Raw genomic sequence first — 26,038 nt, 5'->3', positions numbered from 1 at the left:
TTAGACCGAAGGCTACTTTTTCACCAGCCCTCACTGCTGACATTCAATCGATTCATTTATAATGAAAAGACAGCATTAAACTTGAGCATCAAAACCAAAGATAATAAAAGCAAATCAGAAATTCTATCAGTTGCCTCATAAAAAGAGCTCCCAACAATCCCCGACATGCTTTCCAGTCCTACACCTCAATTGATTCAAGGAGCTCGGCCATTGTTCTTTGGACACTGGAAGTAGCAATGATAATTTAGTTGCTCCAGTCTACAATGCATGTAAATTTAATTTCAATGAATAATTAACAAAAGTTTTTACTTTTAGAGAGGTGATTTTGTGTGTTGGTCACAATGAGGAATAGAGCACTCCTGCACCCAGTATCAACATCAAGCATTTCTAAGCCAGTTGCCCCAACTAAAGGCTAGAAATTTGGTGCATTTGTGCCTCTCGTTAGCGCCCCCAGGGAGGCACTAACGACTTTTCGCCCAAGCGCGGCCCAGCTATCGACTCAGCGGGAGTTTAGCGGTGGCGGTAACTGGTAGCGTCCCCGCTCCGCTCCACAGACAATGACATCATCACCATGCGCAGCACCCCGTTTCGCCCATGCCCCCCTGAACCTGCGCCGGGCGATGACAGCGACCAATTCAGGGGGGCGGGAATGGAAGAGCAGGAGGCTTGCGGGGGAAAAGAAAACCGTCCGACTTACCTGTCGCAGCCCGTTGAGTCTTTGAACGTCTGGCAGCCCGGGCTGCTGGCACGGCACCCCGCTCCCCGGTGGTCCAGGTAGGGCCCCGCAGAGTTGTGGGCTTGGGCCCTCTTTAATGAGGGGTAAAGCCCTTCCGTACGGCAGCGCTACGTGGCCCAATGCGTAGCGCTGTAGAACGCTCAGATATTCCGGGGTTAGCGCTTGAAGGAGGAAGTGGAACGCTTGAATTAACTCACCACCTCCCTCTTGGGGCGCTAAAACTGAATTTACCAATCGGCAGCGCTATTTTTCACCGGGTGCTAAATTTAGCACCTAGGCGATGTTGGCGAATTTTTCCCCCTAAATGTTTTAACTCAAAGCACCACCGCCCCCCCCCCCCAATACTACATCGAGGTGACATTTCCATTTCCCAAATTAAACATCCATCTCACCTCAGTGAGTTACATTCTCAGGTTGGTGCTAATTACTATCAAATTTACATTAGTTTTGTCTTGAGTCTGGTCAAAAGGCCTGCTTCTGTGCTGTAAAATTCTATGAATTCCCCTCTGAATCATTTCCTTTCAAAGTTGAGAAGTCCATGATGTTCTAGTCTTTCCCAATACCTCAGGCAATCAGTGTTCAGTTCACAACACGACTCTGGCAATCAGTCTTGTGGCTCTTCTCTTCACCGCCTCTTGGGGTTGAATGTCTCCAGTGTGTTGTGAACTGAACATGGTACTCAAGACGCAGTTTGACCAGAACACCATACAGCTTTAGCATTAAAACTAAGTGAGTGATCATTATTCTCAATGAGCAACACTGTACATCTGTATTTAGCGACTTGACGCAAGTCTTCAAAATGCTAAACAGGAATGGATAATATTGATAAAAAGTTATTTAACTTGAAAAATGAACACTGGACTGGAAAATACAAACATAAACATGACACGCCTTAAATGAGGCTAAATAAAATTATATTTTCACTTTTCCTCCTTTAAAAAAAAGTTAACATAAGTGGAATATTCTGGTTAACTGTAATTAAAACATCAGACTCCTTATAAAAGAAACTGGACCAATATCTGGTCTTGAAAGGTGCTGGCTGCAGTATCTTCTGCTGAGGCAGTCCCTCAGAACCGAGGATGACTTGCTTCCACACTAAAAATGAGTTCTCAGGTGACTGATGAGTCCAATGCGGGACCTACAGTCTCTGTCACCGGTAGGGCAGACGGTGGTTGAAGGGGCGGGTGGGGTGCCTGGGTTGACATGTGCTCCTTGTGCTTGGCTTCCGCTTGCTCCCGGCAAAGAGACTCGAGGTGTTCGGCGCCTTCCCGGATGCTTCTCCTCCACTTTGTGCGGTCTTGGGCCAGGGATTCCCAGGTGTCGGTGGGGTTGTTACACTTTTTCCAAGGAGGCTTTGAGGGTGTCCTTGAAGCGTTTCCTCTGCTCACCTGGGGCTCTCTTGCCATGTCGGAGCTCCGAGTAGAGCGCTTGTTTTGGGAGTCTCGTATCGGGCATGCGGACAATGTGGCCCATCCATCAGAGCTGATCGAGCATGGTCAGAGCTTCGATGTTGGCCTGATCAAGAACACTGACGTTGGTGCGCCTATCCTGCCAATAGATTTGCAGGATTTGCGGAGGCAGCGTTGGTGGTACCTCTCCAGTGCTTTGAGGTGCCTGCTGTACATGGTCCATGTCTCTGAAGCATACAGCAGGGCAGGTATCACTACTGCTCTGTAGACCATGAGCTTAGTGCCGGGTTTGAGGTCCTGGTCTTCAAACACTCTCTTCCTCAGGCGACCGAAGGCTGCACTGGCACACTGAAGGCGTTGTTGGACTTCGTCATCGACGTCTGCCCTTGTTGACAGTAGGCTGAGGTATGGAATGTGGCCCACATTGTTCAAGGCCTCGTTGTGAATTTTGATAATCGGGGGGCAGTACTGTGTGGCGGGGGCAGGTTGGTAGAGGACCTTTGTCTTACGGATGTTTAGTGCAAGGCCTGTGCTCGCGTAGGCTTCGGTGAAGGTATTGACGATGGTTTGGAGTTTGACCTCCGAGTGAGCGCAGACTCAAGCGTCGTCTGCATACTGTAATTCTGGCTGCAATATATTGTATAGCATACTATGGCTGTGTATTATTAAGACCATCGGAATCATCAACCATGGAACTAAAAAACTATCAATGTTAAACCAACATCCTAGAGCTTTCCCTTGATTTCAGAATTCTTTCTTGGAGTTATTTCCGGTCAGCTGACTTGGCCCTACATTCTGGAACTCTCCCTAAACCACCATCCTACATCTCTTCCCAGCTTCAAAAGCCTTCTCAAAACCCAAGTCTTTAGCCATCTCCGCTAAATCTTCTATTGCCTGCCCTCTGATCCCAGCTCTGTGATGTGGTTTTGGATAGTTTTGCTATGTTAAAGATGCCATATAAATGCAAGTTATTGCGGTTGATGTTATTGATGATTGGATGAGCAGAATCCACTGGAAGGAGCAGCCTCAAATGGGCCAAATGGCATGGTTTCCATCTTTCATTACTGGTTAATCAAGAATTACTAACAAACGGCATGCCTGTACAAAGAATCTGCTCCTTAAGTAACAGCTTTCCACCAAATTGTGAACAATCAAATATTACGAATTCCATTGCACAGTCGCTCAGATGCAGTTCATTGCAATGAAAGTTGACCCGCATTCTGTTACCTTCCACTTGCTGCAATTTGCCAGGCTGTTGAAACAACAGAAGTCATTCCACATACTCGACACGTTGGCTCGTCTGCTTTCTAGGTGACCCAGTTTTCATACGCAAGGCGCTTAACACCTATTTCAGGCAGGCTCCCTGAACACCTAAAAAATCGTCAGCGTCCAATTTAGCAGCCAGCACACTTTCAGGGCTGATCGGGTGCAGGATATCATGATCCAAACTTTGTCCCCCTATCCTACATTTTATGCCCCAAATCAGGTGAAACAATGTTTAATTTCTCCCCTATGTTTCTCTATAAATACAGAAGCATTATACCATGTAATACATGTTTCATCATATATAATATTGAAGTCCCATGGCACTGCTCAGGTACAAAAACATTTAAATGTCTCCCTCTTTTACATCCACCTAAGAGGGAAGACACGTAGGTTTAACATCTCATCCAAAAGACAGCACCTCCAACAGTGCAGTGCTCCCTCAGTATTGCACTGAAGTGTCAGCCTCGATTATGTACGTGCTCAAGTCCCTGGAGTGGGACTTGAACCCACAACCTTCTAACCCAAGGCATGAAAGCTGGCATGATTCACTGAAATCACAGGGTCTAACAGAATGGTTGTTGAAAATCAAGGTTACTAAAGAGCTAAATCATTGCTCACATCACCCCCCTCCATTACCATAAAGAAAAAAAACAAAATACAGAATCATTAGAAATATAATATTTATTTGAAATCAGGAAACTTGTTATTGTAGTTGTGGTATTCTGCATTCTTTTCATTACTTCACCCCTGATCTGCTCAATTTCCAGCTTTCTCAGTGACGTTAATAATTCAGTTCCCATTGCGATTCAGAACTTGTTAATACCTTCATTGGTCAGTGAAATTAGCCTTCCTCTTTTCAACAAATGCATTCATGCCTTCTTTCCGGTCGCTCTGAAACAAAAGAGTTTACACGGCACGATTGGAATGTCTTGGTAGAGGAGAATAAAATTCCGTTTTAACTGAATGTAGGCTACTTACAGTGGAAAAGGTTGAGTGAAACAAACGCTTCTCCAATCGGTTTCCTTCTGCCAATGTCAATTCAAAAGCTGGGAGAAAGTACAGAATTGTTAACAGAAGAACATAAGAAATAGGAGCAGGAATAGGCCACTCGAGCCTGCTCCGCCATTCAATAAGATCATGGCTGATCTTGGGCTCAAAGCCACTTCCCTGTCCGCTCCCCATAACCCTTCACTCCCTTATCTTGCAAAAATCTGTCTATCTCCACCTTAAATGTATTTAATGACCCAGCCTCCACGGCTCTCTGGGGCAGAGAATTCCACAGATTTACGACCCTCAGAGAAGAAATTCCTCCTCATCTCAGTTCTAAAAGGGCGACCCTTTATTCTAAAACTGTGCCCCTGCGTTCTAGATTTCCCCACGAGGGGAAACATCCTCTCTGCACCTACCTTGTCGAGCCCCCTCAGAATCTTATATGTTTCAATAAGATCACCTCTCATTCTTCTAAACTCCAATGAGTATAGGCCCAGCCTGCTCAACCTTTCTTCATAAAAGTCAACTCCCCCCTCCCTGGAATTAACCTAGTGAATCGTCTCTGAACTGCCTTCAATGCAAGTATATCCTTCCTTAAATAAGGAGACCAAAACTGTACGCAGTACTCCAGGTGTGGTCTCACCAATACCTTGTACAGTTGTAGCAGGACTTCCCTGCTTTTATACTCCAACCCCCTTGCAATAAAGGCCAACATTCCATTTGCCTTTTTGATTACTTGCTGTACCTGCATGCTAACTTTTTGTGTTTCATGCACTAGGATCCCCAGGTCCCTCTGAACTGTAGCATTTTGTAATCTCTCTCCATTTAAATAATAATTTGCTTTTTTATTTTTCCTGCCAAAGTGGATAACCTCGCACTTTCCCACATCATACTCCATCTGCCAAATGTTTGCCCACTCACTTAGCCCGTCTATATCCCTTTGCAGATTCTTTGAGTCCGCTGCACAACTTGCTTTCCCACCCATCTTTGTATCATCCGCAAACTTGGCTACATTACACTCGGTCCCTTCATCCAAGTCATTAATGTAGATTGTAAATAGTCGAGTCCCCAGCACCGATCCCTGTGGCACCCCACTAGTTACCGTTTGCCAACCGGAAAATGACCCATTTATCCAGACTCTCTGCTTTCTGTTAAGCAGCCAGAGTGGATCAAAGCTATTAAATGCTGTGTTATTTTAAGGGCCGTGATTCTTGCAAGTGTTAGTTCCAATTTGCCGGCGACAAAATGAGAGAGAAAGTGATTAGGAAACCACTCGAATATGATTTAAGTCTTCCCCCCTTCATAGAATTATTGCAAACCCAATTTTACATTAAGATCACTGAGCTCCATCACTTTTTCTGGGGGTTACAATGGAGATTTTTTGATAATATTCTCCATTTCAGTCCTATTTCTGCTTCACAACCTCCAACCCAAAATGAAAGGGCTACATCAATGGACTTAAATGAAGTGGCTTGTCCAATGGCCATATCAGTTCAGTGGGGACCCCAATGCACTAGCCAAATTGCACATCTCCTAGCCCCAGGGCAAAACCAAAGGAAGAGAGCGGAGAGAGTTTACCTTCACTGCACGGGCTATCCAGTTGTGTCCATTAAGCTCAAAATTCACACCAGCACCAACATAAGTGAGGTACTGGTGTGGCAGTGAAATGTAAACGTAAAGACAACATTATTTGGTGATAAAGTTAATTTTTTTTTTCAATTTTTCAAAAGTAGAAAGTTAGTTAAAAATTAGGATTTTGAAATAAATCGGAAAGAGAAAGCGAAGAATTATGTAAGCAGTAAAATCCCCCGCACAGCTCATTTGAGAACACCCGCCAATTCTGGAACTAGACCGACAATTATTTTCCAAAATAAATAAATAGATTTGGTCACGAATTACACATTTAGAAAACATTTGCAATAAATCTCAATATTAAATAAAGCCCCCAAATTGTACATAAACACTGTAATTCATTGCAGAAAGTAAAACATCTACATCATGAAGTAACCAACATCTGGTAAAGCTAATCCCAGGCCGCATCAGCTGTTGTTTCTTTAAACAGATCCGTAATAGGAACAGTATTGTGCTGAGGTTAAGGATCAAGCTGCTTACCACCATTAACTGCTTCCTTCGCCATTGCTGTTATAAGCTTAGAGTTGGACGCTATTTTCTCTCCGCATTTGATGGCCTCCTCCACCACCTGAGCTGCCGGATATATTTTGCTTACGAGCCCTTTGGAAACAAAAAAACCAATCAGCCCAGTGTTATTATCCAGGAAAATGTCCTTGGAGTTCAGATATGTGAACTGGAAAATACATGCAAAAGTTGTGTATTGTGTGTCTCAGACTGATACAGGAAACTTTTGATTAACCGGCCCCTAAATAACCGGAACACTCTATCCACTGGCAAAATTCAGGAGTCAGTTCCATTAACTTTTATTACCTTTTTAAACTCCATTTATTCCTGTGCAAGGGTGTAGCTGAAGCTGTTGCTAAGCTACAGAGACACTTGCAACTTGTGCCAATTGTTTTGAAGCTGAGCAACAGGGTTTGTTGCTTTATACGGAGCTCTGAGCTCCGTATCTTTTACTATAGCGTTCGGTTATCCGGAATTGATGATTAACCGGCACCAGGTCGGTCCCGTCCGTGCCGGATACCAGAAAGTTTCCTGTAGTACAACCTGTATTTATTATTTTGTCTCAGCAAATCACATGTCCTAGTTACTTGCACTAATTTTACTTCTTTTGTCTAGAATATTTAAAGGTTTCTTACAGCCACTGCATCAGAGAATGCAATCACACAACTCTACAATTTAAATATCTGTGCCAGGAATATTCAGATGACATGAAAGAAGATGTGGGTCTTTTGGGAATTATCACAAGGTCTCTTGTTTTTCCTGTCTGTTCAAAATGTTTCTCATGAAGCAGAACTGCAGTGATACCTCGAAGCAAAAATGCCCCCACAGCTGGAAAAGGATCAATCCCAGTGCTCTTATTGCATCCATTCATTCATTTCCTGATGTCAACAAGTGCAGACGTCGATGACGAAGTCCAACACCGCCTTCAGTGTGCCAGTGCAGCCTTCAGCCACCTGAGGAAGAGAGTGTTTGAAGACCAGGACCTCAAACCCGGCACCAAGCTCATGGTCTACAGAGCAGCAGTGATACCCGCCCTCCTGTATGCCTCAGAGACATGGACCATGTACAGCAGGCACCTCAAAGCACTGGAGAGGTACCACCAACGCTGCCTCCACAAGATCCTGCAAATCCATTGGCAGGATAGGCGCACCGACGTCAGTGTTCTCACTCAGGCCAACATCCCCAGCATCGAAGCTTTGACCACGCTCGATCAGCTCCAATGGACGGGTCACATTGTCCGCATGCCCGATACGAGACTCCCAAAACAAGCACTCTACTCGGAGCTCCGGCACGGCAAGAGAGCCCCAGGTGGGCAGAGGAAACGCTTCAAGGACACCCTCAAAGCCTCCTTGAAAAAGTGCAACATCCCCACCGACACCTGGGAATCCCTGGCCCAAGACTGCACAAAGTGGAGGAGAAGCATCCGGGAAGGCGCCGAACACCTCGAGTCTCTTCGCCGGGAGCAAGCGGAAGCCAAGCACAGGCAGCGCAAGGAGCGTACATCAACCCAAGCACCCCACCTACCCGCCCCTTCAACAACCGTCTGCCCCGCCTGTGACAGAGACTGTAGGTCCCGCATTGGACTCATCAGTCACCTGAGAACTCATTTCTAGTGTGGAAGCAAGTCATCCTCGGTTCCGAGGGACTGCCTAAGAAGACGACGACAGTTTTATGTAAGAAAGAACTTGCACTTACTGAGTAGGCTTTTCACATCCCAAAGCACTTTACAACCTGTGGTTACTTTCTGGAAGTGTAGTCGGTTATGTAGGGAAACGCGGCAGCCAGTTTACACACAGCAAGGTCCCACAAACATCAATTGAATGAGCAGATAATCAGTTTCTGCTGACACTTACTGAGGGATGAACATTGGCCAGGACATCGTGGGATCTTTTACATCCACCTGAGGTCAGATGGGGGGGCCTCACTTTTAACATCTCATTTTGAAAGACTGCACCCACTGATAGTGCAGCACTCCCTCAGCACTGCACTGAAGGCGTCAGCCTAGATTATGTGCGCAAGTCCTGGAGGGGGGCTTAACCCACAAACGTCTGACTGAAGAGGCACGAGTGCTACCAGCTGAGCCAAGCGGACATTTAATGTAGCATCACGTCTCCAGATGTTGGTGGAAGGGAGAATGTAAGAGCCCAATGCCAGAGCAAGAAGCTGCAATAATCCAACAACCGCTAAACACCATACCTGCTGTTTTGGCTTCTTGAGCTGAAATCCGGTCTCCAGTGAGAACCATTTCCATCGCCAGTGACTTCCCCACCGCTTTAGTCAATCGCTGCGTTCCACCAGCACCTGGCCCAGAGAAAAGACACTGCAGCTTTACCATCATCTTACCTCTAATGCTTTAATCATCTGACACTAAATAGCCCTTTCCGGAGCACAACTGCTAACAGACACGACAAAATATATATATAACTACACAGCAGTTTCCTGATCACCCTTTCCAATCGTTTGAAATTGGGCCATTTCAAAAATTATTGCTTTCAAACAGTGATGTGCGACTTAAGCCTCGTGATGGTATTAAAATACCACTCAAGATCAATTCGTTCAGCCACAATTGACCAATAGTTTGTGGGGATCTTTGCTGCAGCTGATCACGTTGAGTTTCAGAATATGCTGCAAGTTCAGTATGTGCTAGGCATAGAAATGCTGAGATCAGAGGGGGCAAGCAAACCTGTAATGTGGAAGTCATCTGATGAGATACGCAAGAGACAGTGAACTAAGTGTTCAAGTGGTTATTTTAATTGGTTTCTGAGATATTTATGCTAATCAGAACAACAGGACTTTTTTTTGTGCAACAGACATGTTAAAAGTGATGCCCAGTTTACACAAAACTTAATAGGGGCAACTTCAGAGATCCTGCACGATCATTGGGAGCCGTACCTACAAGAAGCTTGGCTTGGCTATCCAGGCTACAGTACTGTTAGAAACATAGAAAAATAGGAGCAGGAGTAGGCCATTCAGCCCTTCGAGCCTGCTCCGCCATTCATGATCATGGCTGATCCTCTATCTCAATACCATATTCCCGCTCTCTCCCTCGATGCCTTTTGTGCCTAGAAATCTATCTATCTCCTTCTTAAATATATTCAGTGCCTTGGCCTCCACAGCCTTCTGTGGTAGAGAATTCCACAGGTTCACCACCCTCTGAGTGAAGACATTTCTCCTCATCTCAGCCCTAAATGTCCTACCCCATATCCTGAGACTATGACCCCTCGTTCTAGACCCCCCCCCCCACCCCCCCAGCCCTATCTTCCCACCACACTCCCTTTGAGCTTGGTTTCTCCCTTGGGAGTATAGATTGCGGAATTAGATCTTATATCTGTAGAGATGAAACTCCACAGCAAGGAATCTTTACTTTCTAAAACGGCTTTAAAAAAAACTGATTGGCAGTGGGAGAATGGCATGTGTGAGTCACAATGGCAGATGGTGCAATATGTAGACGATGGAACATTTGACACAACTTAATCAGTTGCATTTTCCACTGACCTTTAGCTTGAATACCCTGCCTAGTGCAGAGCTTTTATCAATAAATATATTGTCTAATGAGGGGAAAAAATGTACGTGGCAAGTTATGATGATCTGGAATGCACTGTCTGGCAGGGCGGTGGAAGCAGATTCGATAATAACTTTCCAAAAGGGAATTGGATAAATACTTGAAAAGGAAAAAATTGCAGGGCTACGGGGAAAGAGCAGGAGGAGTGGGACTAATTGGAGAGCTCTTTCAAAGAGCCGGCACAGGAATGATGGGCTGAAAGGCCTCCTTCTGTGCTGTATCATTCTATAGTTTGGAATATCAAGTGTGAGTGAGAGAGCCAGAGAGAGGATGTTGTCCTCAATACACAGCATCAGCTGGTCTCAGATTTCAGAACACGTTTATATCCTCCCAGTAAATGGCAGGAAAGTAATGGAAAATTTCTGGCTTCCTCACTGAAATATTTATTTTCAATATAGTAATACACACAGTCAAAACACACAGTCAGTCATCTCCATAAGCTTCACAGCAAATATTTAGCAGGGTTTTAATACTAATAAAGTTTTAAATAGAAGTTTTAAATTTAATTATAGAAGTGTTTGGTCCAAAACTACTATTGTTGGACAGACTTGTAGTATTGGAAACTCTTTATTATCCGGCACCGACGGGACCACCGTGGTGCCGGTTTATCAAAAAGTCTGGATTAGAGAGTTATAGTTAAAAGGTACGAGAGCTCCGTACACAGCAACAAATCCAGGCTTCCCTGTTGCTTAGCTGCAAGAACCCCGGCCACAGACCAAGCGTCCCTGTTGCTTAGCAACAAGTGCAGAAACCCCCGATTACACAGCCAAGAATCAAGAAACGGCCGCTAATATGAAGAAAAACTTAACTGAACCTACTTGTGAATTTTGCCGGTTAACCGAGATTTCCGGTTGTTTGGGTGCCGGTAAATCAAGAGTTTCCTGTCCAACAACAGTCCAAGTTCCCACTATACAGCACGAGACTGGTGCCAGGCTTTCTGTGAACTAGTAAATGATGCCAGCACACCCTGCACATAACCCTGAATGGACAAACCATCAAATAGGCAGGTTCAAATACACGATTTCGCAGGGCAGTCTTCCACGACAGAGTACTGCAACCCAACAGTAAAACTGTCTGACAAAAGGTCAGCCACCTGAAACGTTAACTCCGTTTCTCTCTCCACAGATGCTGCCCGACCTGCTGAGTATTCCCAGCATTGGCGGTTTTTAGTTCAGATTTCCAGCATCCGCAGTATTTTTGCTTTAGTAAAACTTTTACCATTTACCGACTGATAACACTGTGCAGAACATTTACCAGGAATAGTTCCCAGCAGAATCTCCGGTTGCCCAAACTGTGCCTTTTCGCCCGCGTATATGATGTCACACATCATGGCCAGCTCACAGCCTCCTCCGAGCTGCAGAACAGAAAGGTTAGAGTCAGGCGTTAACATTCTCTGAACTTCTCCAGCCCCCTAAACACACATTAGCACACTTTGTAATGTGTTACCATCAATTTGCAGAGCAACTTACTACCCTACTTGGACATAACTAGAGGCTACAGCCAAAGTTCAAAATTAGTTACAAATTCTTCAGATGCAATGCACAATACAACAATAAGATCATTCTTTTTTTCTCCAATCTGTGATGATAAAAATCACCACGGCCTGATTAAAAATGTTTCCAATTTGTAGGGTGAGCAACACAATTATCCCACATTGTGGTGAAGCTGCAGCATCAGGTCAGAAAAGACCTTGAAATTAACCCACGCAACACTATTATGGTAGAGGCCTTAACCCACTTAACCACTAAGATAACAGGGAGAGGAATGTCGGATGAATATGTTAAGCGTTAGTCAGCTAATATCCCACGGCTGAATTTCAGGGCCAAAGGGTTATAGATAGGTTAAGTGAGTGAGCAAAAATTTGGCAGATGGATTATAACGTGGGAAAATGTGAGGTTATCCACTTTGGAAGGAAGAATGAAAAAGCAAATTGTTTTTTAAATGGAGACTACAAAATGCTGCGGTACAAAGGGATCTGGGGGTCCTAGTACGTGAAACACAAAATGTTAGCATGCAGGTACAGCAAGTAATTAGGAAGGCTAATGGAATGTTGGCCTTTATTGCAAGGGGTATGGAGTATAAAAGTAGGGAAGTTTTGATGCAACTTTACAGGGCGCTGGTGAGACCACACTGCGTAAAGTTGTGGTCTCCATATTTAAGGAAGGATATACTTGCATTGGAGGCAGTTCAGAGAAGATTCACTCGGTTGATTCCTGAGATAAAGGGGTTGACTTATGATGAAAGGTTGAGCCTATACTCATTGGAGTTTAGAAGAATGAGCGGTGATCTTATTGAAACAAGATTCTGAGGGGGCTCAACAGGGTAGATGCTGAGAGGATGTTTCCCCTCGTGGGGGAATCTAGAACTAGGGGGCATAGTTTCAGAATAAGGGGTCGCCCATTTAAGACGGAGATGAGGAATTTCTTCTCTCAGAAGGTCGGGAATCTTTGGAATTCTCTACCCGAGAGCTGTGGAGGCGGAGTCATTAAATATATATTCAAGGCGGAGATAGACAGACATTTGAACTACAGGGGAGTCAAGGGTTATGGGGAGAGAGCGGGAAAGCGGTGTTGAGGCCAAGATTGGATCAGCCATGATCTTATTGAATGGCAGAGCAGGCTCGAGGGGCCGATTGGCCGACTCCTGCTCCTGTTTCTTATGTTCAGCTAGAACAGACAGCACACACAATGGGTCCGGTGAGATATGCAGTTCAATGAGGGGAGGGGTATGGATTTGAAACGTGTTGCTACTCCGACACAACCGTTGCGTGTTGCTAATGAGCTAGGGCCTTCCTCAGTCAAGAAATAGAGTGTTCATTCCATAGTCTGCTACTCAATAAGAGAGCCATAAATGCAGAGTTTCAACCTCCCCCCTTCTGGCCAGTACAATATCAGCACTATTTTGAGTATCAGCAAGTGACTGTTATACTGATTGATGACCATGCGGGGGAGGTGGTACAGGCCCAGAATGCAATATACCAGTCTCATGTCTGATGGTGCAAGCAAGTAGCTCTTGTTACAAATTTTCTTTGGCCAATTATCTTTTACGGGCGTACTGTCCCCCAGGTGCCAATCATCCTCTGGTAACTCATCCAAGTGGCCATTCTTCTTGTCATACGTCCAGACGGAGTGTTGGCAGGATAATCAGCCTCGGGGACATCACAGTCGAGCCTGTTCCCTGTCCTCACCCGACGGCCAAACACGTAGTTTTCAATGGCTCATGGCCGAGTGTGGAAACTCGGACTGATGTTACCCACCAGCCTTGCACAGGCGTAGCAAGAACAACTGGCAAGTGTCCCTGCTACAATCTCAGTTGAGGTCAGCTAACCTCAGCACAGGCTGAGAACCGAACTTTGGACCTTCTTGTCTGGATGGCTCGATTATAAGCTGCCTTTCCCGTCAAGAGAGTTCTCTGGAATCAACAGAATAGCAGTCAAAAAAGTAGTCTTGTGGCTGGTACAGAGAAACACAGATGCAAGACTACTTGCTGGGCATAGTTAAGCAGTGCAGCAGCCTGTTCTCCTCAACCATCTAGACTTCCCGCCATCCTGAAAATGACCCAGCCAAAACTGGTGAAACTTGTCCCCTCAGAGGAACACGTTATCTTTAATATCGGTCAAGACTGGGATCTACATTTGAGTCTGCTGCTGAGAAATGAGATAACCTAGACAGATAGCAACATCGCCACCGCGGACCGCGCTCCCGCCCACCTGGCACCGCGCTCCCGCCCACCTGGCCTGAACACACTTTGAGATAGATACACATTCAAAGAGCTAGTACGAACGCAAGGCATCAACTTTCACTGCTCAGCACTACCTACAGCGTAGCCATTCACAGCAGCAATCACAGGCTTTTTAGCCATAGCCACCCGGTTCCAGTGGGAAAGGAAGTTCCCAGCGTAACACTCCTGGAAAGTTTTGTTCTCCATCTCCTTGATATCAGCACCAGCTAACAAAAGATCAAATAAAAAACAGGAATTGACTTACAAATGCAAAATACAACAACAACCTGCATTTACGTAGCACCTTTAAAGCAGCAAAACGACTCAAGGCGCTTGACGGGAGCGTAAATCAAGACAAAAATTGACGGCGAGCCAAAGGAGACATTAGGACAGGTGACCAAACAGTTCGTCAAAGAGGTAGGCTTTAAGCCACGTCCTAAATGAGAGAGAGACGGAGGCAAAGAGGTTTATGGAGGGAATTCCAGAGCTTAAGGCCTAGACGGCTGAAGGCACGGTCGCCACAGGTGGAGCGAAGGAAGTGGGGGACGCACAAGAGTTGAAGGATCGTAAAGATCTCAAAGGGTTGGTAGGGCTGGAGGAGGTTACAGAAATAGCGAGGGGCGAGGCCAGGGAGGGATCTGAACACAAGGATGAGGATTTTAAAACTGAGGCGCTGGTGGACCGGGAGCCAATGTAGATCAGCGACCACAGGGGTGATGGGTGAACAGAACTTGGTGCGAGTCAGGATCCAGGCAGCAGAGTTTTGGATGAGCTCAAGTTAAAAATACACATGATTTGCAGTGACATATCCTTTCTACTAAAACATAGGGTAACGTATTGAACAATCAAATGCAAAATTAAATAGATTTCCTTCATAAAATACCATTTTGGGATCAAGTATATGAGTAATTGGAGACATGACGTGGTGAACAGAACATGCTTGGGAGGAACAGGTGACTTTGGGCCTATGGGTCCCAAAGCTCTCCACCACTGGGGTTTTCCTCACGTCATGTCTGGATCTGTTGTAGACTAATTGATAGAGATTGATCGCTATGATTAGTCAACAACTCCATTATCGTATCATGCAACTACCAGAATGGTAGAAGGCCAACTAGATGGACCTTGGTCTTTTTGTGTCTAGTAAGTCCGCAGTTCCTATAAAATGTTAGAAAATATACAACGGCTCTTATTATAATTCATTTACGAATGTCTTCCTGGGTACCCGCCTGCAAATGCCTTTTCACTTCCTGTGAGGACAATGGCTCCAATCGCAGGGTCATCTTCAAACGCGTCCAGTGCCTGGCTGACTTCTTTCATCAACACTTCACACAATGCGTTCAAAGCTTTCGTCCGATTCAGCTGGATAAAGCCTACGTTCTTCTTCTCGCCCTTCTTTTCCACTAGTATATGTTGATACTGGGCACCTTGAAGTGAGAATGACGAAAGCAGCACATTAAATAATTACTTACCTAACGGATACCAAAAGACAAATATTATTTAAACAGATGTAAATGACCTACATAGAAGCTTTTTTCTCCCTTCCCATTCCACCTCTCCCTATACAGGAAACTCTTTGGTATCCGGCACCGACGGGACCGGCGTGTTGCCGGTTGATCAAAAATTCCGGATGACGGAGAGGGTTATCTACCGAGGCTATTTTTAACAAAGAAAAATAAAAAAATCAAGAAATGTGCAGTGTACAGTAATTGGGTACTCACCTACAGAATGTTGTGTTAAATGCATGGTGGAAGATGCTTGATTAAGTACAGTACTGCCAGTTGAGGGTAATGCAATGCAATGACTACCAGCAGCGTGGGAGACACACAGTACCCCTGTAAAATGGCGGATCAGAAGAGACGACCGGCAGCGCGGGAGAGTCAGACTCCTGTTACAGGGATATTGAGGTGTTCCGACTTCCGACAGCGCCAAGAAGCCGAGTAGTGGCAGTTTGGAGAACTACCCCCACTGACTAAGTCGGCCACCGCGGGAGACTCGGACTAGGACTCGGCAACATTGACGGTTATTGAGGCGTTGTTTTCGGAATGAGAATTTTGCTGGTTAATAGAGAATTCTGGATATTTAGGTGCCGTTTAAACGAGTTTCCTGTATTTATTTTCCAGGAATGTTGATTTGCATACAATGGCAGAATGCTATTCCTTCACAATCATCTAGTCCATTGCCAGAAGAAAGGTATGGTGCTAAGTGGCTCAGTGGTAAATATACCATGTGGTGTGTTTCTAACCTATAAGAAGAAAATGGGAATGGGCTCGAGGCCTACTCCTGGTCCTACGTTTGTAAACGCTGCCGGGTTTGTACCCTGGCCTGCGTCACAGTAGCTCACCTCAGCCAGGGTAGCACTCACAGGATAGGAATGGGAGAAACACCAGGCAGGGTTCCCACTCCTGATCACTAACCAGTGATGTTTACCGGAAAATGTGCGGACACTGGGCAAGGCAGGATCAGGCTAGGCTGCAATGCCCCATTGTCCAATAGCATTGGCTAGGCTCACACATGAAGAACGGCCATTTGGGAACGATACACCTGTGGAACCAGACCCAGGATGTGCACAAGAGAGCAAGGGGAGAAAACTGGGGGACATGGGGAAATAAGAGGCATTAATGTTGCAGATGGCAAGTGCTGCTCCCACAGGAAGGTTGTCTTATGAACCAGGATTTTATTGTCAGAGGTGCCAGAGAAATTGGGGAAACAAATTACTAAATAGTTAGAAACATAGAAACATAGGAGTGGGCCATTCGGCCCTTCGAGCCTGCTCCGCCATTCAATATGATCATGGCTGATCCTCGATCTCAATACCATATTCCCGCTCTCTCCCCATACCCCTTGATGCCTTTTGTGTCTAGAAACTCGGGAAACTCGAGCGGCAGAGCGTGGCTATAAAAGGCTCCAGAGACCAGGTAAGGCGTACTAATCTCCGAACTCGGAACGCAAAGGGAAGGAAGTGTGACGTCACCAGAAAGCAGGTAAGTGATTGGTTGGTGAGTATTTCTCTCTTTTTAAACTTAAACTCTGTGGTTTATAGTTTCTAAGGGGTGATATTCATCAGCTAAAATCAGGGCAGAGGGTATTTAAAAATTATATTAATAAATGTAATTAATTACATAGAATGGGAGAGCAGGTGATGTGTTGCTGCTGCAATATGTGGGAGCTGGTGGACACCATTGATGCTCACAGTGATCATATTTGCAGTAAGTGCTGGCTGCTCGAGGAATTCCGGCTCCATGTTGATGAGCTGGAATCCGAGCGTGAAACACAGACACATCAGGGAGGGGGAGAGTTACCTGGACTCTGTGTTTCAGGAGGTAGTCACACCAATTAGATTAATTAATTCAGATGTAGTCCATGGCCAGGGACAGGATGGTGTGACTAGAAGTGAGGCAGGTACGGGGATCCAGGAGGTAGTGTTGGAGGAGCCGCAGCCCTTGTCCAACAGGTTTGAGGCTCTTACTCCCTGTGAGAATGGGAACGGGGACTGCGGGGAGGATGAGCAACCTGGCCACAGCACCGTGGAGCAGGGGGCCATTCAAGTGGGGCGGGGGGGGGATGGCGGAAGGAGTTAAAAGAAATGTTGTAGTGGTAGGGGATAGTATCGTTAGGGGGATAGATAGGGTTCTTTGCAGCCAAGAGCGAGAGTCCCGAAGGCTGTGTTGCCTGCCCGGTGCCAGGGTTAAGGACATCTCCTCTGGGCTGGAGAGAAACTTGGAGTGGGAGGGGGGGGATCCAGTTGTGTTGGTCCATGTTGGTACAAACGACGTAGATAGGACAAGGAAAGAGGTTCTGCTGAGGGAGTTTGAGCAGCTAGGGGCCAAATTAAAAAGCAGAACCACAAGGGTAATAATCTCTGGATTACTACCTGAGCCACGTGCAAATTTGGCTAGGGTAAATAAAATTAGAGAGTTAAATGCGTGGCTCAAAGACTGGTGTGGGAGAAATGGGTTTTGCTTCCTGGGACACTGGCATCAGTACTGGGACAGGAGAGAGCTGTTCCGTTGGGACGGACTTCACTTGGCCAGTGCTGGGACTAGAATCCTGGCGAATCGAGTAACTAGGGCTGTAGAGAGGGCTTTAAACTAATTAGTGGGGGGGAGGTTTTAAGAGAGCAAAAAATAAAAATGACAGTGGAGAAGGCAATAGAGCAAGGTAGCAGTGGGGGAATTAAAAACCAGAGCGTGTCAGGAAGGGACAGAATGTATAATGATAAAGGTAAAGTAGTAAAAGGGGTAAAAGCAGGAATAAATTGTCAGAAAACATAAAAGTTCTTTATCTGAATGCACGCAGCATTCGTATAACAAAATAGACGAGTTGATGGTACAAATAACTACACATGGGTATGATCTGGTGGCCATTACGGAAACATGGCTGCAAGATGATCATGACTGGGAACTAAACATATAAGGGTATTTGACAATTAGGAAGGACAGACAGGAAGGAAAGGGAGGTGGGGTTGCTAGGTTAGTCAAGGATGGAATCACTGCAATAGTCTGAAATGATATTGGGTCAAAGGATCAGGATAGTGAAACAGTTTGGGTGGAGATAAGGAATAATAAGGGGAAAAAGTCACTAGTGGGCGTAGTCTATAGGCCTCCTAACAGTTGCAACTCTGTTGGTCGGAGTATAAATCAGGAAATAGTTGGAGCTTGTAATAAGGGAACAGCTATAATCATGGGGGATTTTAACTTTCATATTGACTGGACTAATCAAATTGGGCATGGCAACCTTGAGGAAGAGTTCAGAGTGTATTAGGGACGGGTTCCTTGAGCAGTATGTAACTGAACCAACCAGGGGGCAGGCAATCTTAGATCTGGTCCTGTGTAATGAGACAGGATTAATAAAAAATGTCCTAGTAAAGGATCCCCTTGGAATGAGTGACCATAATATGGTTGAATTCCAAATTCAGTTTGAGGGTGAGAGAGTTGGATCTCAAACCAGCGTACTGAGCTTAAATAAAAGAGACTATGAAGGTATGAGAGTAGAATTGACTAAAGTGGACTGGGAAAACAGATTAAACTGTAAGACGGTACAAGAGCAGTGGTCTACATTCAAGGAGATATTTCACATCTTTCAAGATAAATATACTCCACTGAGGAAAAAGGGGAGTAAAAGAAAAGACAGCCATCCGTGGCTTAGTAAAGTAATAAAGGATAGTATCCGACTGAAAACAAGAGCATATAAAGTAGCCAAATCTAGTGGGAGGATAGAAGATTGGGAAGCATTTAAAAGCCAGCAAACAATAACTAAAAGATTAATTAAGAAAGGGAAGATAGATTATGAAAGTAAACTAGCAAAAAATATAAAAACAGATAGCAAGAGTTTCTACAGCTATATAAAAAGAAAAAGGGTGGCTAAAGTGAACGTTGGTCCCTTAGAGGATGAGACCGGGAAACTAGTGGTGGGGAACATGGAGATGGCAAAGATGCTGAACAAATATTTTGTATCAGTCTTTACAGTAGAGGACACTAAAAATATCCCAACACTGGACAAAAAGGGGGCAATTGCAGGGGGGGGGGGGGGGGTGGAGGAGCTAAACACGATTAAAATCACTAAGGAGATGGTACTCGGTAAAATAATGGGACTTAAGGCGGATAAATCCTCCGGACCTGATGGCCTACATCCTAGGGTCTTGAGAGAAGTGGTGGTAGGGATTGTGGATGCATTGGTGATTATTTTCCAAAACTCCCTGGACTCAGGAAAGGTCCCGGCAGATTGGAAAACTGCTAATGTAACACCCTTATTTAAGAAGGGAAGTAGACAAAAAGCTGGAAACTATAGACCAGTTAGCCTAACATCTGTGGTTGGCAAAATGTTGGAGTCCATTATTAAGGAAACAGTAACAGAGCATTTGGATAAACATAATTTAATAGGACAGAGTCAGCATGGTTTTACGAAGGGGAAGTCATGTTTGACAAATTTGCTCAAATTCTTTGAGGACGTAACATACAGGGTGGATAAAGGGGAAAAAGGGGAACCAGTGGATGTAGTGTATCTGGACTTCCAAAAGGCACTTGACAAGGTTCCACACAAAAGATTACTGATCAAGATTTAAAAAAAATCACAGGATTGGGGGTCATATACTGGCATGGGTGGAAGATTGGCTATCTAACAGAAAACAAAGAGTTGGGATAAATGGTTCATTCTCAGGATGGCAATCAGTAACTAGTGGTGTTCCGCAGGGGTCAGTGCTGGGACCCCAACTCTTTACAATCTATATTAACGATTTGGAGGAAGGGACCGAGTGCAACGTATCCAAGTTTGCCGACAATACAAAGATGGGAGGGAAAGCAGTGAGTGAGGAGGACATAAAAAACCTGCAAAAGGACATAGACAGGCTAAGTGAGTGGGCAGAGATTTGGCAGATGGAATATAATATTGGAAAGTGTGAGGTTATGCACTTTGGCAGAAAAAATCAAAGAGCAAGTTATTATCTAAATGGAGAGAAACTACAAAGCGCTACAGTACAAAGGGATCTGGGGGTCCTGGTGCATGAAACACAAAAAGTTAGTATGTAGGTGCAGCAGGTGTTAAGAAGGCCAATGGAATCTTGGCTTTTATTGCAAAGGGGATGGAGTATAAAAACAGGGAGGTCTTGCTGCAGTTATACAGGGTATTGGTGAGGCCACACCTGGAATACTGCGTGCAGTTTTGGTTTCCATATTTAAGAAAAGATATACTTGCTCTCGAGGCGGTTCAGAGAAGGTTCACTCGGTTGATTCCGGAGATGAGGGGGTTGACGTATGAGGAAAGGTTGAGTAGGTTGGGCCTCTACTCATTGGAATTCAGAAGAATGAGAGGCGATCTTATCGAAACATATAAGATTGTGAGGGGGATTGATCGGGTGGATGCGGGGAGGATGTTTCCACTGATGGGTGAGACTAGAACTAGGGGGCATAATCTTAGAATAAGGGGCTGCCCTTTCAAAACTGAGATGAGGAGAAACTTCTTCACTCAGAGGGTAGTAAATCTATGGAATTTGTTACCCCAGAGAGCTGTGGAAGCTGCAACATTAAATAAATTTAAAACAGAGATAGACAGTTTACTAGCAGACAAGGGAATTAGGGGTTACGGGGAGAGGGCAGGGAAGTGGACATGAGTCTAGATTCGGATCAGCCATGATCCTATTGAATGGCGGAGCAGGCCAGAGGGTCCGTATGACCTACTCCTACTTCTTATGTTCTTATTAAATCTATCTCCTTCTTAAATATATTCAGTGACTTGGCCTCCACAGCCTTCTGTGGTAGAGAATTCCACAGGTTCACCACCCTCTGAGTGAAGAAATTTCTCCTCATCTCTGTGACCCCTCGTTCTAGACCCAACAGAGCCAGGGGAAACATCCTCCCTGCATCCAGTCTGTCTAGCCCTGTCAGAATTTTATACATTTCGATGAGATCCCCTCTCATTCTTCTAAACTCTAGTGAATACAGGCCTAGTCGACCCAATCTCTCATACGACAGTCCTGCCATCCCAGGAATCAGTCTGGTGAACCTTCGCTGCACTTCCAACGAGTCCAAAAGAAACTTTAGAATGCATGTAAATAAAACATTAAATTAAGGGCACTACACAATGTACATTTAAAAAACTTGTGACAAATATGCATTTTCTCCTACTTCAGTAATTAGTCATATATAATCAATATATGAATCAAATCAATCAACTCAAAATGGTTCAAATTTTGTTTTACGTAATTATTTGTATTTTCACAACTGATGCAGTGAAAATAGCCTTAAGGACCTTGTGTCCACAAACTCAAAACATTATGATTCAATCCTGAACTTGCACAGGACAACCCATTGGAAACAAGCCCTGAAGTTGGCCACTGTAATCAAGTTTCATTGCGTCAGGCACAAAAAATCAATTAACATTAGACTTTGACTCCCTTAGTTCTTATACAAATGGGCTGAAATGCTAGCTTTCTGTTAAACGCAAATTTAAAACAAGATCTGCCAGGTATTCGTTTGCCTACTGTCCAGCATACTTGTCCAGAGACTAATTCCCTTGGCCAATGTGAAGTGGTCAATAATGGTTAACCCCCCCACCCCCAGGCTTACAAGTGTTTTTCTGTTGCACAAACTGACACCCTTCACCAACACACAGAATCTTGGGCTGAGAGCTACCATTGTTGATGTAATAATTACTTAAGTTAATTAAATACATCTGGAATAAAAAGCTGGCGTCAGTAATGGTGACCATGAAACTATCAGATTGTCGTAAAAACCCATCTGGTTCACTAGTGTCCTTTAGGGAAGGAAATCTGCCGTCCTTACCCGGTCTGGCCTATATGTGACTCCAGACCCACAGTAATCTGGTTGACTCTTAACTGCCCTCTGAAATAGCCTAGCAAGCCACTCAGTTGTACCAAACCCCGCTACAAAGAAGTTTACTTCCCTCCCTAACAGCACTGTGGGAGTACCTCACCACACGGACTGCAGCGGTTCAAGAAGGCGGCTCACCACCGCCTTCGCATGGGTAATTAGGGATGCATTCACACCCATACGACCAGATTTAGGAACAGCTTCTTTCCCAGGGCTGTCATCCTACTGAACTCCACAAATAAACACTAAAGCCTGCACATCTGCCGATGCACTTTATTATGGTCATATTTATGCTAATATATATGTACAAATGTATGTTGAAATGTTTAAGTGTCCTAATCCAAATTGTACACTCTCGGGAGCCGCAAGCCTACATTTCGTTGTACTGCACTTGTGCACTAACAATGACAATAAAAGTTGATTTGATTTGATTTGATTTAAATAAAATGCTGGCCTTACCAGCGACGCCCACATCCCGAGAATGAATTTAAAAAATGGTTACTCTCATCCCAAGATTCTGCAGAATATATATTAAAACATGGCATTGCTCACAGGTAGCTTGGGGCTTGGAGAGTGAGGCTCTATCCATGTTGGCTACACGGAGCTGTGCCGTGAGCGCACAAGTGGCGCAAAATCCCCTTCAATGGGTGGTTTCTCACACAGTTGGGAGCTTGCGCCAGTTGAACAACTCCAGCCTGATGCGAGGCCACATTTTAAGAGCGCCTTAAGCCTCCTGGGAACTTTTACACTTAATGTGGAGTGTTGTAACGTTTTAAAGGGACCTCAACACTCTTTCCCACCCCCACCTCTTAATATTCAAATTAACCAGTGGCGAACAGAACGGCGTGGGTGTCCAAACACTTGCTGAACTCAGTTCCTGATCCCAGCGATGCACTGTCCCGATTTTAACCGGGGGGCTGCTCCCTGAGCATCACACTGCAAAGATAATGGTCTGGGACTGGTTGCTGCAGAAGTACAGCCCTAGTTTCATGGAGAGGAGCAAAATTAAAAAAATTATCACTTTGGGCGGGGGGCAACTTATTTTGCTTTTTTTCCAAGCTTGTTTTTAATCTGCTTCAAAAAAAAATACATCAATAACACATCAGTATCCAGGGGGAGGTCACAGCAAACTCTTGCAGTAAAATTTTGCATTGCTGGCTTCAGTTGAGACATCTACTCCCGAATTATTCAGTTGCAGACAAACATTTGCATCGTCATATGCTCCGCCACGGTCTTTAGATTCAGAAGGTCATTCACTCTTCGGGAGCAGCTTGCACTGTAGAAGGCCCCGATCTCTTGCTCCTCCAGTTTGCAAAGATTTTTTAACAAAAAATGTTGATTTCCCTCGGGTGGGGGGTGGTGCAAAGCTTACCTGCGCTGTACGCTCTGGCTGCATTGAATGCATAAGGCAGGGTTTTGGAGGCACAGAGTGAAGAGGAGGCAGTGGCTCTGCAGAGAAAAGACATTATTGCGGCTCCAGTCATTGGGTTCTGTCTGTCTCGGAAGCTGAGCCCAGGCAGCAGCGCCGTCTCGCGAGAGCCCCGGGAGCGAGCTGTCAATCACCCACACCGCCCTGCCTCCCCCTCAGTGATTGACGTTTCTCGCAGATCAGGTCAAATCTGTAACCGGTGCACCTTTTTCATTTTCCTCTCTCTGTGCTTGAATAGTCAGTCTCGGCCTGCAATTCTGCATTCTTTGCACTAATAAATCGCAAGAATGCTAAAATTCAACAGATCCACTGCAGGAAAAAAATGTACCCAACAAAGCATGCCAATAGCAACTTTACAACAACAACAACTTGTATTTATATAGCGCCTTTAACGTAGTAAAACGTCCCAAGGCGCCGCACAGGAGTATTTTAATACAAAAACATTTTTTTTTGACACCGATTCACATAAGGATGAATTAGGGCAGGTGGTCAAAGAGGTAGGTTTTAAGGAGCGTCTTAAAGGAGGAAAGAGAGGTAGCGAGGCGGAGAGGTTTAGGCAGGGAATTACAGAGCTTAGGGCCCAGGCAACAGAAGGCACAGCCACCAAAGGTTGAGCGATTATAATCAGGGATGCTCAAGAGGGCAGAATTAGAGGAGCGCAGATATCTCGGGGGGTTGTGGGGCTGGAGGAGGTTACAGAGATAGGAATTTACCACTCTAATGTGGGCTATGAATTCTGTGTCGATGCACCGAAATGTCACAACCTGACTTTACTGATGCTGTGCCTATTTTTATTTTAGATTTCCAGCATTTGGAGTATTTCCTTTTTAATTTTTTTTTACTGAAGTTGGGCTTTTTGAAAGAGCTGCTTCCTTCACGAGAACATGTTCAATAACCGATTTGTGTTTTGAGGAGGGGTGAGATGAACCCTGCGCCATTTGCGTTCTGGTATCGCACAAGCAGCTGATGCCTGTCACGATGCTTTCGTTAACCAAGTGAAAAATGGCGGACCTGGTCACTGTTTAAAATGAAGGTAGTGCCCCCTATAAAATGGCACTTTTTGCTGCACTGATGAGGATTTGGCACTGGCATATTTTTGAATTTTTTTTAATTCGTTTTTATGGGATGTGGGCGTCGCTGGCAAGGCCACATTTATTGCCCATCCCTAATTGTCCTTGAGAAGGTGGTGGTGAGCCGCCTTCTTGAACCGCTGCAGTCCGTGTGGTGAAGGTACTCCCACAGTGATGTTAGGGAGGGGGTTCCAGGATTTTGACCCAGCGACGATGAAGGATCGGCCGATATACTTCCAAGTCAGGATGGTGTGTGACTTGGAGGGGAACTTGGAGGTGGTGGTGTTCCCTTGCGCCTGCTGCCCTTGTCCTTCTAGGTGGAAGATGTTGCAGGTTTGGGAGGTGCTGCCGAAGAAGCCTTGGCGAGTTGCTGCAGTGCCTCTTTTAGATGGTACACACTGCAGCCACGGTGCGCCGGGAACAGTCTCATGCCAAAACTGCTCCAACATATCCTGTTCCGGCAGCTGGAGGTGGCTGTGCTCCAGAAAACACCGTGGATGCTGCAAAGCAATCTTATCTATATACCAGTTTAAAGCTTTAAAGCAGGAGAGGTGATGTTTATATAGAATTACATTGAATTTACAGCACTGAAACAGACCATTCGGCCCAACTGGGCTGTGCCGGTGTTTATGCTCCACACCAGCCTCCTCTCACGCTGCTTCATCTCACTCTATCAACATATCCTTCTATTCCTTTCTCCCTCATGTACTTATCTAGCTTCCTCTTAAATGCATCTATAATATTTGCCTCAACCACTCCCTGTGGTAGCGAGTGCCACATTCTAACCACTCTCTGGGTGAAGAAGTTTCTCCTGAATTTTTTAATTGGATTTATTAGTGACTATCTTCTATTTATGGCCCCTATTTCTGGACTCCCCCACAAGTGGAAACATCCTCTATATGTCTATGCTGCGGAGATATTTGGTGACATTTAATTTGTTAGAAATAATGATCGGCTTGCCATGTGATGTGAAATTTGTCCGAGTGCAATAACACTGTTTCCGGCATGGAGTCGATGGGCCGAATGGCCTCCTTCTGTGCCGTTATGGCTCTATGGGCGAAAAATTGAGTTGTGCCCCCTCTGGGGCGCTAACTTCGCCTACTTTTAGCGCCCCAGAAAAATTAGCACCCCCGCAACCGAAATTGAGTGGTAGCGCCCCAAGAGGGAAGCGAGGCGCTACTGGAAGTGTCCCCGCCTCCCTCTTGGGGCGCTACGAGGGACTATCGCGGTGCAATGTGCCGCAGTGCCATGCTTAAAGGGGAGGGGCCTTGCGCAGCGTGACCCGGGGCCCAGCTGGGCCGCCGGGGATCGGGAGTGCTGGCAAAAGAGCCCGGCACTCAGGAGAAGTGCTGGGCTCATGGAGCGCAGCCGGCACTCCGCGGGGGGGAGGTGGGTC

General features: G+C 45.4%; 1 protein-coding gene across 1 annotated transcript; it reads right to left on the bottom strand.

Annotated features, from left to right (window-relative positions):
- Window positions 1-4,074: 4,074 nt before the first annotated feature.
- echs1 (enoyl CoA hydratase, short chain, 1, mitochondrial) lies at window positions 4,075-23,659 on the bottom strand. The gene is made up of 8 exons (XM_085970412.1): window positions 23,516-23,659; window positions 15,046-15,243; window positions 13,919-14,046; window positions 11,354-11,453; window positions 8,734-8,838; window positions 6,514-6,633; window positions 4,390-4,457; window positions 4,075-4,302 (listed from the first exon to the last, which is right to left on the bottom strand). The coding sequence occupies exons 1-8, from the start codon at window positions 23,625-23,627 to the stop codon at window positions 4,237-4,239; spliced, it is 897 nt and encodes a 298-aa protein (XP_085826538.1). The 5' UTR covers window positions 23,628-23,659; the 3' UTR covers window positions 4,075-4,236.
- Between the last annotated feature and the right edge of the window lie 2,379 nt (window positions 23,660-26,038).

The sequence above is a fragment of the Somniosus microcephalus genome, chromosome 29, assembly GCF_052327205.1.
Source record: "Somniosus microcephalus isolate GS21.2 chromosome 29, FLI_Smic_1.0, whole genome shotgun sequence".
In the NCBI taxonomy this organism is placed as follows: Eukaryota; Metazoa; Chordata; class Chondrichthyes; order Squaliformes; family Somniosidae; genus Somniosus; species Somniosus microcephalus.
This window is presented reverse-complemented; position numbering and strand designations above follow the sequence as displayed.